This window comes from Rhyacophila brunnea, unplaced genomic scaffold (genome assembly GCF_057557595.1).
Source record: "Rhyacophila brunnea isolate RB1 unplaced genomic scaffold, BYU_Rbru_1.0 scaffold_24, whole genome shotgun sequence".
In the NCBI taxonomy this organism is placed as follows: domain Eukaryota; kingdom Metazoa; phylum Arthropoda; class Insecta; order Trichoptera; family Rhyacophilidae; genus Rhyacophila; species Rhyacophila brunnea.
Genome location: NW_028232904.1, coordinates 11,474,596 through 11,493,293, shown reverse-complemented (window position 1 = coordinate 11,493,293; position 18,698 = coordinate 11,474,596). Strand labels below are relative to the sequence as shown.

At 35.4% G+C, this 18,698-nt stretch overlaps 1 protein-coding gene across 1 annotated transcript in view; it reads left to right on the top strand.

Moving 5' to 3' along the window:
• Positions 1 to 18,698, top strand: part of LOC147069033 (uncharacterized) — a 37,530-nt gene that overhangs the window by 6,671 nt on the left and 12,161 nt on the right. Inside the window, exons 2-3 of the mRNA XM_085950965.1 lie at positions 9,431 to 9,564; positions 14,569 to 14,728. Of these exons, the coding sequence (XP_085807091.1) occupies positions 9,431 to 9,564; positions 14,569 to 14,728 (294 nt within the window). The remainder of the gene's footprint in view (positions 1 to 9,430; positions 9,565 to 14,568; positions 14,729 to 18,698) is intronic.

The following is an 18,698-nucleotide window of genomic DNA, read 5'->3' as shown; positions in this document are numbered from 1 at the left end:
GTACGGAAAACAACAAGAGTGATTCTTTGCACAGTCCTCTCACAACAGTGATATTACGCATACTGCGCGAACGCAGTAAAGTGGCGCCATGTTTCAAACCAAAATTAAATGAGCGATTTTACTATTGTAACAAATTTTATTTAACAATATTATATATATGTCACTGTTGATAATAAAACAAGGCAAATTATGGTAGAGACTTCAAAATCATGCGTCTTGAATTTTCGACATTATCGACTGGCTAATTTTTGCGTACAACATTGGCGACAGAAGCGCTGTAGCCCCGTAGTTTTGCGAAATTTCGCGTACTACATTCGTGACAGAAGCGGGCGCCGGGTTAAGAAAATTTTTGACGGTATTTTAGCTCAGCATACCCGATAAGTAGCTTGTTATAAAAGTGAATAAATGTAAGGAGAAAATCATGAACAATGTCAACGAATGTTTCCTCGTTACATCCGAGATCTCGCTGGCTATATCCATGATCGTAATAACCGAGTTCGACTGTATTTTATAAAATACACTGTAAAAGATTTTATGAAATATGTCTTTCATAAAAGATCTTTGATAGTCTAATATCGGTCCATCTAATATTATCTATTTATAATATTTATGAAATTTTTTATCAATAATATTTTTATCACAGATCAATATATTATGTATGTGCGCGTTTGAGTTTTCACCTACAAAATTGTTTACCCATGGCATCATACCGTCACCGTTCAGGCAAAAGTCACCAACCCTGAAAATGGCAGTTTTGAGTTGAGTATGTCACCCAGAATTGCCCACGGTGGCCGCGCGGCATAAGCGTTGGACTATCACGCCGTGGGTCTCAGGTTCAAATCCTGGGTCTGGCAAGTACACATATTGTTTTTCAATTTGTGTGTGAGTCAGGGTATGGACCTAATAGGTTGAGCAAGTGGCTGACATCCATTTCTCGTAAAAACAAAATCTGTTAATACAAACCTCTACTCTGTGGAGGCCCATATGATCCTATTAGGATCGGACATGGTCGGGGGATGTCACCCGAAGCGTAAAATTATGTTCTTTAAGATGCAAAAGTCACCACAGTACATTAGTTAGTAAAATGTTGCTTAAATCCGAATTATTTGTTTTCCACTAAATGACTTTCGATAAAATCTTAACAAGCAAAAGTCATTATAGATGAATAGACATTATTGACTCCTTCGTTATAAATATACAAGCAAAAGTCACTACACTATGGATGGTGAGTTTTACTGATTTGTCATTTGAAAACTTCGAACACTTGTCTTAAATACACAAAAATAACCAAACAGGAATAGTTTACCTTAGCTTGTTATAATAAGATCGCTTTGGTCTAAATTAAATCAAACAAAACTCACCATAGCGTAATGGTGACTTTTGTCTGCTCGTAAATGCAGTACAGTGATGACGAAATAAACAAGCAAAAGTCACCAAACCATAATTGAGCTACCTTGCCTCCTTAAAAATCTTCCAGATGTTTTAATTAGCATCAAAAAGTAAAAGTACCTTAAATAAATTATTAAGAAGACATGAGAAAATAATGTGATGTAGATAAAACCTTAAAAACATTAAAATCTGATTTTTCCTGCATTTTCAAACTTACAAATTGCGATATCTCAAAACAATGTTTTAGGGTTGGTGACTTTTGCCTGAACGGTGACGATACAGTAGTCATAATCGTAAAATCGACAGCTGTTCTGAAACAGGCTTTAAACTCGCAAAATAGATTATTAATACTTTTCCTGTCCTACTGCAAAGTGCGATTACCTCGGGCCAAATATATAATGAAATAGAAGCTGAAAAAAAGGACTAAAAGACTACTGTCTAAATTATCTGCAAATTATTTCGTATTGTGGACTTATTTGTTGCAAACTTCGCAATATTCGCACGCATCTAATGAAAATTGTAAGTTTTTAATTAATTACTTTTTGAATAATTCACAAGATTTAAGAATGCAACATTCTAATTATTGAAGATACATAACTTTAGTATGGTACCTTTAGCGTAGTGGTCTATGTGCGTGGGCGCAAAACCCGAGAGATGCAGGTTCGATTCCTGCACCTACTTTTTTCAAAAAAAATTTTCTATTGTGTTAAAAATTATGTATGTTCAAAAATGTAAGTATTTAATCTGTGCCGATTATAAACTTGCATAATATTTAGTATGGTGGAATAATGATTCTTAAGCCGTGGGTCGCTGGTTTGGATCCCGCGTCGTCGCAAATTCAGATGTTATTTTGTCGATGTGTTTCGACAGACAATAAGTCATAGTCAGAGCGTCGCCGAGTAAGATAAAGCGATGCAATAGGCTTGATGTAATTGAAGTCAGGAATAGTAATCAAATTTGCCTTGTATATTTCGTCCACACTAGAAGATTTGAGTACTTACTTGAAACTAAGTCATATTGTGTTAAGTAGGCAGCCAAATACATGAAACTATTATTATTTGGAATATTTCAATGAACAATCACAAAAAATCGCATATATGTCATTGCATAACCCAGGGAACACAAAAATAATGAAAAATGGGTTGCCTTCTGGGTGAGACTGTAACAAGGTTTAATTCTTGAGTGTGGAGGAATATGGGATACTTGTTTAAGAATATGTTATTTTTGTTAATTACGTGTGTGTCATAATAATACTTCATATGTATTATAGTTTGTCACGTAACCGAAATGCAAATTTCAATATTGGTAATTTTTTTTGAAAATATTCAGGCGGGCTTTGTATTACTTTGCTTTTTATGGCCTGAAGTATGCAGCTTTTCTGTGTCTGTTGTCTTTTATTGATTTGTCTTAGAACCTCCTCATTGGTAATGTGATCACTCATTGCCGACTCAAGTAGAAAGCCGATACATTCACAACCTACCGTTTTTGTCGACGGATGACCTGTCATTGTTCTATAGAGTGATCATACTGATGCGTCTGTCGTGTTCACACAGGGAATGGTTTGATTTGGATAGATGAGTTACATGATAAATAATACACTAGCATTGACAAATTTAATGTAATGCATAGCTCAATGCTACATATTTTTTTGGAAATCGATATTACCACCGGTTTTTGTGTGAAGGACTAGTCTGACTTTCACAGCTGATGAATAACAGGAATGTATATTATTTATATAACACTGATAGTTAATATATTTGATGTGAGAATTTTTTATAATTCAATTTGAAATGAGAAAGGGCGAATCAATATGTTAAGCAATCTGGGATCTGATTTTGACAGCTGAAAAGTGGACCACTCGTTGTTTGTGCAAAAAGTTATGCTCAGGCTTTATTATTCTAAAGATGGCGGTGGATCAGTATATCTTCATGGTACGCCAATACAGTCCCATTTGTTTGTCTCCGCTGTGTGCATGTGTGTAGAAAATAACACCGACGCCAATTATAGCTAAGCAGCGATTGGGTCATCTTATAGCAGTGGCGAAGGGTGGAGGTAGGCTGTTAAGATCCGATATAAATAGTGCATACTAAGCATTGTCATTTATACGTATTTGTTTTCATTTTACTAAGACTACAATTTACAGATGGCGTTGGTTAGTTTACAAAATTCAATTAAACCCTGCGAAAACCATGCCATAATAGATAATAGTCAAAAAGTACTTGTCTATCTATAAAACATCTGTAATCATGACGATAAATCATACATAGCTTTGGATATTTTATAGATAGAATAATATTTTTTATCTATTTTAGTTTGGTTTAGGTAGCGCTTAATGAATTTAAAAAAGTGAACCCGCACCATAATATGGATATGTAATATGTATTCTTAATCCAACGAAAACAAATAAGTATGAATGAAAAACTGTGCACAATTTTGTCGGATTGCACATAGCATACCAAGACTATTATGGTTTGGCTAGGGTGGGTGTTTAATTGATTTTTTTTAAATTAACCAACTCCATTTGTAAATTGTAGTCTTAGTTCAATAAAAACAAATACATATGACTGACAAAATTTAATGTGCACTATGTATGTCAGATCTTAACAGCCTACCTCCACCCTTCGCCACTGTCCTATAGGCGGTATAAGGAAGGTACGGGACAGCGGAAAATAGAGATGCAGTCATATTTTTTCCTGTCTGATGTCCTATGACCTGAGTTCATCTGTCATTTACAAAGTATGTAGATCCAAATTATAGTATGGTTAATATTAGATTGTCTCGTCTCAAGACATGGACAGTCTTACTTCAATGCACAATCATTATTTTCTTTTACACTGAGATAGATAAATGTTACGTAACAAATTGTGTTGATTACATAAATCGTCCAGTCCAGTGTTAATGAATTGTTCAAACATATTTCTCGAATATTTAATGAAATACGTATTCTTACTTACACTGGGTGACTACTTAGACACATAATTTAACAGATATTAGGTGTGAAGTGTCAATTAGGCGAATGGCATGACCACTCACACAAACTCATTATTCTTTAGACCATGTCCGATCCTAATAAGATTATATGGGCCTCCCACAGAGTGGAGGTTTGTCTCAACAGACTTTTGTTTTTACGAGAAACGGATGTTAAGTCAATGAATTAGGTCCATACTCTGACTCCGAACACAAATTGAAAAACAATATGTGTATTTTCCAGACCCAGGATTTGAACCCACGATTTTATAACTTGTACAAAATATAATGTGAATTCACAGCACAGCCCACGTGACTCGGCGGGACCGGGGCGCGGACGGCCCATTTTATAGCCATGCGTGGCTCGGTGCTATCAATCTGTCAATGCTAAAACTACCCTATTGCATTATCGTGTCTAGTGGTTTCCACAGCAGGATACCTGCATTTCACCATATCCATTCAACTTATCCGGACACTCAATGCAATGAACACTGTGACCAGTCTCACTCACGGGTTGTTAAGTAAATTGGTAAATTAGTGCAACTATCAGAGCCATCCAATGTTAGCTTTAATATTACAATGCGGCATGATAGCGTCGAACTGACACTAACGATTCCAATAATTGAGTCCATATACGGAAAACAAACCTTATCGCGATAAAGCTGTTTTTTGGTAATGCACTCTCGAAATATTACTTTGGTATTCTGACAATAGGTGACAGTATACAGTTCAAAATGACCATGCGGGATACGCTGTTTATCCGTACACTACGTATACACAATTGGTGCTTGCGGACGGTTGCATCATTTTCATTTTTACGATATATTTGATTATACTTTTTAGTGTAAAATATCTAAATCTGGTTGTTCTAACAAAAGCGAGTTATCGAGGAAACCTATCATTATGTAAAAAAGGAATAGTGGTCAAAGTTATAAAACTCTAAAAGGTCAGATTACAAGAAATATACTTTTGTGTATGCGAGCAAGTGCTGTCAGAAGTTGTGACATTTTGTCACTTTTGCCTATTGAGAAACCAACAAGCGCTAATTAGTTGAAAAGTTTATTGGATTTTATCTCAATAAATGTTGAAAATGGATCTCCCGATGAAGACATCGCTTCGAGTGACTCTGATTAAAAACTTATGGTAGAGGATGTTACCGTTAAAATAAGTTGTACTATTATTTCACATTTTACGGAAAAACTGTTAATTTTTTTTGTATATATTTTATAAACATGGAGCGGAATGCAGAAACATCTGTCATAACTAAAATTTCCTTAGCACAAAACACTATGCAGAAACACCGTCCTTAGTTATGATCATGTTGTCTATGGTTCACCTTGTCTTAAAAGCTTCGTTCACTTTTTCTATTGAAAATAATACCATATTTAAAAATTTTCTTTCCTATAGTTTAGGTAAATTATTTTGTAATTGTTTAACGATGACAAAAATATGACAACTTCACTTTATAAATGCAATAACTATAAATATACAATTAATATTTAATTATAATACTCATAAGTTTTCGTTATCAGTCATTATACGTGATTTCACAGGCCATATCCACACAGGCCAGGCAAAATATTTTTTTAACATGGTAACACTATCATGAAGCCGTTGACCGAAATCATTTCTATCTATGGCATCTTCGTATTTCTGCATATTATGTGCAAACTGTGTTTGCATATTCTGCATGTGCATGCCAAACGAATTAACACTATCAATATCCATATTGAGATAAATTTTTTAACGAATTTGCGTGTATGGACTGTTTTTTAGACACGCAAATTTATTTTGACATCTGTCAGTGGTAATACAGAAGGGGGCGTGTTCATAACAAAAGTAGTCTATGGTTAAGGATTCCTTAACTCTATAGTCAGTATAGTTTATAGTTAAGTCATCCTTTTCGGCAACTTATCCTTAAGATCGAAAAATTGGATTGTGCATTAGGCTCATGATTGTTTATCCAATTAAGTTTTTCGGTTAATAGAACCCGTTGTCAATAAATCACTCAAGAAGGGTGGAGGTGGGTAGAATGGAAGAACTGGGTAGAACTGTGAAGTTCTTTAACAGAATTGGTGTGATGGCCTGATCGGCGGCTCCTCTTCCAGATGAGAAGAGGCAATATGACATCAAGTCACAGTCAAAGCCTCGGTAAAAAAAAAAAAATCATCGTGATTACGTAGGGCGCATTTGGTTTTATTGGTAAAGCACATTCACTGAAATCTGATGGATGCGGGTTCGTATTCGGACCGGTGTCTTATTTTTTTTCTAATATCTGTATTTATGAATAATTTATTATTGCCGGGTCAGCGAGACTACATTGGGAGAGATAAATAAATCATATCCGCGTTAGATAAGGTGAGACCAGAGGCAAATAACAACTTTATTCTCTCAGTTTTTAATTTAGAAATAAATTTTCTTTTATGAAATATCCATTTAGTATAGTTACACATATCTTCATGTAAAAACTGTTATGTTTCTTCAATTTATCGCAGTATACTTTCGACCAATCAGTCATATTGTCGAAGATACGAGAATGCGTTGCAACTTTACTGTGAATATTACTGCAGTAAACACGTATCATGACTTAGGAGAAAGAGCTTCAATATAATCATCTCTCTGAGTTCAGTATTCTGTATACTTACAAACACGTAACTCAAAATACGAGTTTTTGTAATTGCTTAAATCTATTATGTTATAAAGTATGTTTTGAGATACGTGTTAGTGGAATATGTGCGTATTTAAGTTCTGAATTCATTACATCAAACAACTCAAAACTGACAAAAATTGAGATACGTGTTTGTAGAAAATTACCGACGATATTCTATACTAGAAGTGGTTATTGAATGCAAGGCAAGTAAGGCAAGTAACTGATAAATATATTTGCATGAACTCTGACAAAAATTGCATAATTTAATATGTCATTTGTACAAAATGTCAAATACATTGTCAGCCTGGATTTACCTACTGCTGAATGAAAACGTCTCCTCTCAGTTCCGTGCGTTGCGTTGTGCAGAACTTGACTGTTTTATACATTATTCAGAAACAATTAGAAAAAATCTTCAAAAAATATACGTGTCGATTGGCACTCCAATCTGCATCATTGGATAGCAGCCAATTTAGCCACCTGCACCATATTTAATTATGACGAAATTAACTATGCGTCACACGTCGTATAAATATCACTAGGCCGAGAGAGTGTTGATACGTATTTTTCTCTTTTCGACTTTTGTGGCGAGTCAGTTCACTTTCGATCAAAAAGCAAGCTAGTTTTGTGTAGGTACTTGACTAGCTTAAACGATCAAAAAAATTTTTACTTGATAGAAATAATACTGAAATGTCATCTTGACATGTCATATTGATTTCCATAGTAACGCATGTATATATTAATAATGTAGTTGCTAGGACCCCTAGCAACCAATAATGGTGTCAAAATACCTTTTCATACAAAACAGAATTAACTGAAAATGAATTCAATTCTACTTAAAGATGGCTAAACGTATTAAAAAAATGCATTGGCATCGTGTTCTGATATATTCTAAAAGTTTCAAATGTCTAGCTAGTCGGGAAGTTAGTTAAAAATCGATTGCAAGATTTGTACCGGACAAAGAACCACCGGACAAATAAGAATACGAGCTAAGAAAAATGTTGTAATAAAATATACTAAGCATCTCATACCACTCCTGATAGAAGAATTGAATGAATTATTGCGCGAAGAAGATAAACGTCTTTAGACAAGACAAAGTGATTTTAAGGAGCCCAGATTGTGGTGCAACATACACTCTTTTTAGAAAATTGGGGTTAGAAGACCCTGATGAATTTAGAGCGCTTCTGAGAATGGATGTAAAACGTTTTAATGAATTGTTAAAAAATATTACTCCAAAGATACGAGTGGCGAGAACTCACCGTGTGTTTAAACATGCCGAGCGGGCTAGCGAGTCAGTGCCGGTAGGGTGGGGGGTTGGGCACTCGGTCTAGTTAATAGAAAAGGGTCCAAGTGACTGTCTCGCCATCCTACTAGGCTGAACGCTCGGTAATATGTTTATACCAACCGAGCACTCGGCCGAGAACACTGTCTCGCCACTGTACTCGTTACGTGTAATCTAGGCATTAGATCTAGAAACCACTGGATCGATGAAATAGATATAAAGCGCTTAAAATGTTGGGCTTCGTCATGCGTACTTCCTGGGTCTTTTCCGATGTTACGGTATTAAAACTTTTATTTAATTCTTTAGTTCGAAGCAGACTTGAGAGTGGGTCTATTGTTTGGGCACCGCATCAGTTGAAGTATGGCCTTATGGTGGAGAGGGTACAGAAGAAATTCTTGAGACTCCTTTATTTGAGGTTGTATGGATACTATCCGTGGCTTTATCCAACTGACTTTCTCTTAGGCATGCTTACATACTGCAGTCTGCAATTTAGAAGAAATCTTTATTTAGTTACGTATTTTTTTCGACTTATACGAGGTATAAATGAGAACTCTGCCATTCTGGGCAGTGTTGACCTATGTGTCCCTGATAACTATCTTAGAAATAGAGACCATCAGTTGTTTATTCTCCCAAGGTGCAGAACCAACCTGCCACTGGTAATGCCAATTGGGAGGGCGAAAACTATGTTCAACGAAATTGCTTCGGGTGTTGATATATTCCATCTACGTGAGAATGAGTTTAGGTGGACGCTGTTTTATAAATTCTTAAAATAGGGTCTGCTTAACTCATCAGGTGTACTTCCTTGTACCTATCTAATTTATCTACTGATCTATCTCTTTTTTTATGTAATACTGTTATATTTATATATCTTTGTTTCTAAATGTCACGTTGTGAACGTCTTAAACTTATAATTTGTAATGTCCACAATATGTTAAAAAAATAAATAAATTGGAATTTTTTTTTTTTTTTTAAATAAAAATGTCAAGATATCTGCCAAAGAAGGCGGTATATTTGAAACTGCCAATTCAATCACACTAAAAACCGTTTCAGTATCCTAATACTATAATTTCAGCCCTCTTTATAGTAAAATTCTTTGAAATAATCGGATAATGCGAGTAATGAGTTGTTGTTTTTCTTCTCAACAGATGGTGTCACGGTGGTGGTACGGGCGGAAGCGGACTGCGTTTGTTTTAGGAGCTCTTCTCCTCTTGGGCGGAGCTGTTCTACTCTACTCCACCAATCAGCTACTGGTCGACGATGTGTCCAGATCGGCTAGGCTGTAAGTACATTTTTAATAGTCTTTAACTATGCGTCGCCTTTGAGGGTTCAGAAGAATGGGTAAAGCCAGCAGAGCATCTCCTGTCTGGAACCAGTCTCGAGTAATGTACATGGAAAACCCTCAATAGACTGTGAACCATGGTAGAGCGCATTCAAGACAATATAATGAAATGTATTTTGTATAAAATTAGTTGAGGAAAATGGTTTTGCCTTCGGTTACTTCTGGAGTTACACCTTGTAGTCAAGACTAAGGCGATGAGGAATAGTCTTTAAGCCTTTTACAGATCTGCATTCGTCTACCTGCAAACAAATTATACAATTATTTGTTAACTTGGCCCCACAAAAATACACGTATACAAACATTTGTTTGAAACGCATGTCTACACCTGCAAACATTGCTATTAAATTAAATGTATTAATTCAATTGGCGTATATGGCCTTTTAGGATGTTGATAATGGCACCGTGGCCTTGTTGCACTATCACTCACGCGGTATGGTTTGTTGGGTTACCCGGTGCGCGGCACTTGACGGTACACTGTTGATGGATGAGTTATGAGGTTGATGAATGATGATGATAGGTTGTATGAATCATGAGAGCCGGTACCACGGCTTGCCAGGTATTCAGAAGTATCGCTTGGACGACGGTCACACTATATCAAGCTGACCCGGCTGTGGCCCATGAACAACTTCTGAATCAGTCTGTATAATAATTGAATTAATCAATAAACTGTGGTTTAGCGGTAACAGGCCAACACGTACACCAGTTGTCTTGAACTAACTGAAAGTTATTCAATCATGGTCGATTGATGACCCGTAATTGCTCGTCGTCTGGTCTTGTGACAATAATAAATAAGGATGTGAGGTAGTGGGGAAATAAGGGATGATGGCCACCAGTTATAAAACGTATACTCTACAATCGATGCAAAATAATAAATATAACGGTAATTCGGTGCAATGTGTCTTTAACGGAAACTTGTAATCAGGTGAGATGGAAATAATATTAATTCACAATTTTATGAAATTGTAGATCCATTATCCCATAACATTATGTATAGGTCATATTATAATATATAGGTACTGACTGATTGTAATATGTGAAAAATGAATATTTAATAAATAATATAATTATTGAGGTCTGGGTTGTAGGAATCAGATGACAGCCACGTACGTCTTATTAATGCATGCGTAAATATGCCAATTCAATTAACAAGACGTACGTCTTATTTCTTGTCAAAACTATAAAACCTCACGCTAATGTGGTATATTTTTAATAGAAAACGTGTCAAAATGTTTCATCTCGTTGGCGAGCATTATCAAGTGTGAGTACTGGATATGTATATTTAATTTTATATAACATCGTTACAGCTATGGAAGGGGATCTAGTGCCGGCAACAAGCGGAGTATAGGAATGCAAGCTGATGACAGAAAAAGAGCATACTCGTGAGGTTTCCAAAAAAATTGACGGAGATGGTATTGTTTCAAGTGGAAATATGTATAGCATGGAGGAAGCAACGCTAATAATGCACTGCTCGGAGACGTTTATATATTCAGTGGAGCATTATGTTAATTTCTTTTTAAATTTATTTTTGTTCAGTGGTGTACGGTGACTTTTGCTTATGGGGATGCAGTTATAAAAATAGATTATACTTATAAATACTGTTATTCTCTACCTATGGCGTTTTAACTAATTTTTAACCTTTTCTATGGCTCACGATATTACTATAGCAGTATCTGACAGGCCGCAGATTTTTAACGATACACGTTGAATGTAGAGCGAAGAATGTTATACCGATAATTTGTGGCTTTGTATTTCATAATTATTCAAACAGATGTCAAGGTGTGTTTAATTTTTTAGATTATGCAAATCAACCGACTGTGGCTAGTAATTTGAGTTTAGAGTCAGACGAGACAACTCGTGACATTTGTATAAAGATATACCATATAATTGCGCAATCTTCGCTTTCAACCATGTCCGCCATTTATTTGGACCATATGGAAACCATAAGGCGTCCGTAAGAATTCTGGTCACTCAACCAGTTTTCTTGCATCTTTCCAGGTCATACTTCACTGTATACTCTTTGTGGATGGTATTTAGCAATCTTCCAAAACGCTGAAATCTGGCTTGAAGAACAGACAAGCCAAGTTGAAGTTCTCTTGAGACACCCGTAGTGCGTGGCTGAGCTATGTTCAACGTCTCTTCTTCACTCTCAGTGTGATGAGAGGCTGCATGATTCATTCTCTTATCTCCTCGTTACGCCTAAAGTTATACCACCGCCATCTGTTGTCGAAGCTCAGTATACGTTTGCTCTGAACCTTTGTAAGGTGCCATGACTCACTACCATAAAGTACTGTCAAAATGCAGGCATCGAGTAGGTGCATAAAAAAACACAGTCATGAGTCCCAGACATTTCGTATTGAGTTGAATGTTGATACCGCCATTCCTATTCGGATAGCGAGCTTTATTTGCAAAGTGCCGTCCCCTGTGAGGTACACCCCCAGGTAATTAAAGTTGTCGACACTCTCGATATTTTTCCTGTTAATCAGGGGAAATTCTGGATCAGAACACGTGCTATTACACAACATAGTTTTCTTCGCGTTGATTTTAAAGCCAAAACAAGACGAATTGTTATCCAGCCTGTCTTGAAACCCTCAATTGAGTTGTCGAATAGAACAGTGTCATCGGCGTATTTCAGATCGTACAGCTTCACTGTGGCGGTGACAGCTATGCCTCTGTCAGCGGCTATTGACTTTTGTAATATTTTGTAGCCATCGGTGGCGAAGGGTGGAGGTAAGCTGTTAAGATCCGCCATAAATAGTGCACACTAAACTTTGTCAGTCATACATATTTGTTTTCATTGAATTAAGACCACAATTTACAGCTGATGGTGTTGGTTAGTTTTTAAAATTCAATTAAACCCTGAGAAAACCAAGTCATAATAGATAATAGTCAAAAAATACTCGTCTATCTATAAAATATCTAAAATTATGCCATTAAATCATATATAATCATATATAAAATTACAGTTTTATTCATAATCAAAATCATGTATTTACAAAATTATACATATAAACTAAGTTTATTTACTAAATATTAAACAGTAAATGACACAACCATTCCTGGCTTTCCCCATGACCAAAAGTTTCATTTTGTGTGTCCCGGTTGCATTGGAGCACGGCATAATTGTGATGTGGTCCTTGGGCACTTTCCTCCCTGGTAAATTACTTTCTTCGCGATGAACGTACGTTTTACGAAGGAGAAGTTTCCAAAATAAACCCGTCTGCGTTGTATACTTGTACGCCAGTGGCGAAGGGTGGAGGTAGGCTGTTAAGATCCGCCATAAATAGTGCACATTAAACTTTTTCAGACATACATATTTGTTTTCATTGAAATAAGACTACAATTTACAGAAAATGTTGGTTAGTTTTGAAAATTCAATTAAACCCTGAGAAACCAAGTCACAATATCTAAAATTATGAAATTAAATCATACATAACTTTGAATATTTAATAGATAAAATAATATTTTTTATTTATTTTAGTTTGGTTTAGGCAGGGCTTAATGAAATAAAAAAATAAACCAACAATATGTGTAATATGTATTTTTAATCCAACGAAAACAAATAACTATGAATGAAAAAGTGTGCACAATTTTGTCGTATCGCCCAAATTAGACCAAAACTATTATGGTTTCGTTTAGGCAGGGTTTAATTGATTTTTAAAAACTAACTAACACGATCTGTAAATTGTAGTCTTAGTTCAATAAAAACAAATACATATGACTAACAAAGTTTAGTGTGAACTATTTATAGCGAATCTTAACAGCCTACCTCCACCCTTCGCCACTGTTGTACGCAGCCTACTGAATTTGACAATCGTATACTGGCGAATTATAGAGCTTGATTTGTGCTTTCAACTAGTAAAAATAACGGCGGATTATAGTAATTGTCGGATAATCGAGCGGCGGATTACTGAGAGTGTACTGTATTGTGAAATGTATGTCGTCATAAATGTACGCTGTGATGTCATGTTTTTTTTGTGTGTGTAAATATATTAATTAATTGATAAATAATGTGGCTGATATTCTTGTTTCGATGCTAATCAGAACTTTTCAGTCGAGCGAGCGAAATGCACGATCCCCACACGTATTTTTGATTTTTACCAGCTATTGGAAACAATCGGTTACATCAAAATATTATTTTAATTGCATTTGATTGCGTCAGCTAACAATACGTGTTCCCCATAACATATTATTGTGAAAATAATTCCTCATTTGTATTATAATTTATTTTTCTTATTTCTGTAAAATTATTACGGACAGCGAATGTGATGGTGAAATAACGGCTCCTCGTTGAGGAGCTCGAAGAATTAGCAGCTCTACCGATGCTGATAGTAAATTTGTGAATAATAATCAACTCATAGGTGATGGTGATATTGACAACTCTTTATATGACTCTGATAAGAAGAAGAAGCTGAAATCGAAAAAGTTTTTTCTGAAGTGTTTTTGGATCAAGATTTTGCCGATAAAACTCATAACCCATTGGAAGAAATAATTCCGGCCCCAAAACATCCACCACCGACTGACACGTTGCCAATATCATACTTTGAGTTATTTTTTATGAAATAGTTTGTTTTACACAACAATAAAACTAAATAGATAAAAAAATGTTTCGCTCCACTGATGCAGTAGTATGTTCCCAAATTAACTTCATGCAAACAACCATCGTTATTAGCATTCCTGGCCATTATCAAAAACATCAATCCAGCATAGCATCCAAAGGGTAACGCTTTTCTCAGTGCGTATTGTGAATGACAGCAACGCTATTTTCATTTGTTTTGTTCATCTGTTATTGATTTTCAAATAATATTTTAAAAAATGGTGATGATCTAGAAGTGTCTATATTTGTCCTACTTTCTTACAGTGTCTCGTATTTTGATGGGCCAAGGTTTGAACCCTGAGGAACACCATAATCGTCCCTAATAAAATTGAATCTTTATTTCGTTTCAGTATGAGCATAGCGGCTCTACGGCAGAGCCTACTCCTGGATCCGGGCAGTCGGTGTAATTTCCCCGACATGCCTGTCAACTCCAGCACCATGATGAAGTTTGTCAAGCATGTTCCACCGATTGAATGCACTAAGGAGGTTCCAGATTGGGCGCAGTGTATCGTGAGTACCACCTTATGGGCGCCACACCAAAATTGTTAAATTAAGAAGTTTTGCCAGAAATAAAAACACATTTGATAAACTGGCTCACTAGACACACTAGTTAGTTTAAACTTTAGAGAGTTAGATTGTCAGTGGAAACATTGAGGATTGATGTAGAAGAGGGTCCCATACTCGATCATCCAGTTAAAGAAGGACACTATAGGATTCTCAATATCTTACGCTGGTGGTCGGAAAACTTAATCACGAAACCTTTCGTAGTCAATAACGTAAGTTAAAATTTTTCGCTGAATGAATCGCCAAATGTTATTTTGCCTTGTGTCGGCTGTTTAACCTATTGGAGACAATCGGCGGCACCAATTTGGTGCCACTCTTACAGGGTGCGGGACATGGTGAAAATCAAATATTTTTAAAAATATTTTTTTTTTGAAAGTTGTAGTTACTTTATAATAGTAGTATCTATCATTTTGTGGTGTTAGTTATAATATAAAGTCCTATATGTTTTTTAAGATTTATTTGGTTTATAAAATCTATTTTACCACGTTTTTCTTAGCTCGTATTCTTGTTTGTCGTATGGTTGTTTATCCAGTACAAATCTTGCAATCGATTTTTAACTAACTTCCCGACTAGATAGACATTTGAAACTTTTAGAATACATCAGAACACAATGCCAATGCATTCTTTTAATACTTTTAGCCATATTTAAGCAGAATTGAATTCATTTTCAGTTAATTCTGTCTTGTATGAAAAGCAATGACATTAACATGGACGAAGCATCTAGAAAATAAAATGACACTCACTTTGTGTCGGGTCTGCCGGATGGCGAAATTCATATTTTAATATCGGTATCCTACGCTCAAATGAACATTCTGCTTGCAAGCGGTCTGGCGACACCGCTGGGTCTGCCCATACAAAATTTCTGATTGTCAGGTTTCGACTCCACCGTTATTATTGTGTTACAAAATGCCAATGTGCCTAGTAAAAAATTGTAAAAAAATCTACTAAACACTCCAAGAAAGATGGGATATCACTTTTCATGTATTAGTATTATTTATTATTTATAAAATGCCATTTTAAGATATTGATGAATGTTTATTCAATGCAATTGAATGACAGAAACCATTGGACAGTCGCCTATGATTCGCTGGGCTCACTTGCGTCTAATCTCCGAGAAGTCGTAAGTAACCGAGAATCTGTTTCTAACGCAATAAGTCATGACACTAATACGCCATTACAATAAAGGTTATATTACTATAAATTCTCGAAGCTTGTATCGCATAATGGAAATGGATACGTCATATGGTCACGTGACATCTACCTATACATCTGTGAATGACTTTCATGCACAATTTCTCGTGCGCGCCGGTATGAAGTGAGTCGTCCATTTAATATGTCATTGATGAAAAGTTATTTCTGAAGAAATCCGTAATCCAATCCACTATCATTGGTTGCTAAGGGGGTGGTCCTAGCAACTAAATTATTAATATATACGTGCGTTACTATGGAAATCAAAATGACATTTCAGTATTCTATATTTGTTTGTTTGTTTGTTTGTTGGAAAATAGCAAAAAAATGATTTGTTGACAATTGCCTTATTTGTCCTAAATTATTAATACATAGAATTGTCAAGTTGATATGATTCAACAGAAAATTTAAAAATGTGGTATATACAAAGTTTATCTTGTAATTATTTATTTAAGTTTGTCAAAATAATGATCAGTTTGGTAGGTATGAGGTGTTTGATTGAGTAAAAAACATATAATGGCCCTACACCTTCTAAATATCTTGAAGAGTATTATATTTTGCTCCAGTTTAGTATATCTTTATTTTATCATTTACTTCCATCATACACTTTTTACCTTTGTCATTTTGTATAAGAAAAGGTTAAAAAAACACATAAACCTGTATTTGAGAAACTTCTTGATTCCACTGATACACAAAATTAACTTAACACATTCGCGGACATGCCGTCTATAATCGTCATATTTTGTGAGATGTGATATGACGGTAACCGGACCAAAACAGAACATGACAAAACAGAACAGCCAGGGGAAAAATAAAACATTATTTTTTGTGGATTCTATTTAGGTTAGCTTAGGTTAGGTTAGGTTAGGTTAGGTGATTATTTCGTTGTACCTAGTCACCCAATCATTTTGAACATATTATATTGATTAAGATGAGATATCCTAAGCTTGCCGGCAACACCGAGTTAAGTCCCGTTTATTTGAGGCTTTCTAGCGATTAGGAATGCAGAAATTGATTTATTATGGCGTATTGAAAATCTGTGCTATTAAAAATCTATCAACATAATAGAGATAGGACAATTTCAATATTAAATTTATATTTTTCCTGAAAGGTCATAGTTATATTTATCGTTGTTCTGTTTTGTCACTGTTTCTGTTTTGTCATGTTTTGTTTTGTCATGTTCTGTTTTGTCATGTTCTGTCTTGTCACTGTTCTGTTTTGTCATGGAACCGATATGACAGGGACGTCCATTGATGTCCTGTACTGCGGTACGGAATACGACACGACGTTTGTAGTAGTTGTATTTTGGATTAAAACAATATGATCCCTGCTACAATAACGAAACTAAAATTGAGAGCATAAAACATTTGGAAGTGTGACTAACATGAGTAATCTAAGAATATAAACCGAACAGAATAAAATGAGTTTTATTTAATCCTACCATGAAAAAGATTTCAATTTATTTATTTTTGTGAATCCTGGGTTCTACCAACATCTCGAGCTAGCCACAGAACCTAGGATATCTCAACTGTGTCACGGTCAATGTTCCCTGTAAGGTGTGTGCGTGTGTGTGCGCACACCTACCAAAATGTGTCCGCACACATGTTTTCATCCCCCGCACAGTCCTCACACAAAAATATTGTAAAAGAAAGTTTTCTTTGCCAGATTTTAGTTATGCTTGAATACACGAAACCATCACATGCACAATTTTTCGACTCATTTCTTCTTTCTTCGGAAGGCGAAGGTCAAGTGCGATTAATGCGAGCACGCAAGTGAAATTTTACGTCGAGCGGGATCACCATATCCGTCCCATCCTATCGCGTGCCAAAGTATACGAAATGAAGATACCTACGTATTTTAGTGTTTATCAATGACCACCTGCCGGGACCTCTACATTTCTCAGTCTTTGACATGGAGTTTCAACTTGCAAGAAATATTGTCAGTACAGTCTCATAGTAGTCCTTATACAATATTTTTTAAACGGTAAAAGTTTTAATGAAAAATTGTATATGTGTATTTGTGGGGGGTGTCAATTCACCGCACCGGGTGACGGCCCGTTACTGACGGGTGACACCAACCCTAGTTACGCCACTGCTCAGATGCGTTGATGATCCGCACACACAATGGAAAAATTAGAGGGAACGTTGGTCACGGTATGAACATATTTCCATTAGATAGTGTCGTATCTTAAGACTTGACTCATTTCTATATATCTAAAAATTAAAAAAATAAAAGTTTTAATATGTCTCAGATCACTAACATGTATTAGCTAACATATTGTGTCTGCAAATATGTTAAAATGTAAATAGATAATAGATTTAGAAATTAGATTTAAATAATAGACTTTCAAAGCCTTATGAGGCTTAACACAACTGCGCTTTGTGATTTCAAGCATCAATAAATCGTAATAAAAGTCAGTCAAACATACACAAATAGAGTCATAAAAAATCAATGTCAGGTTCAAAAATGATTATGACTGAACCTAATATTTTATGGGACTTTAAAAATAAACATTCATCACCTAAATCTGATAAGAAATCACAAACAAGATAGTGCCGCCATGACACATGCTTATCGTCGCTGGATAAGTGCGCTGATGACAGAGGATAAACACATCAGTATTCAGTCTACCCAAACCATTTAATAAATTTCGACAAATATTTTATTTACACCCCACTTTTAAATATTAATTTGTTTTGATAATTAATCATGACACTATACCTACACT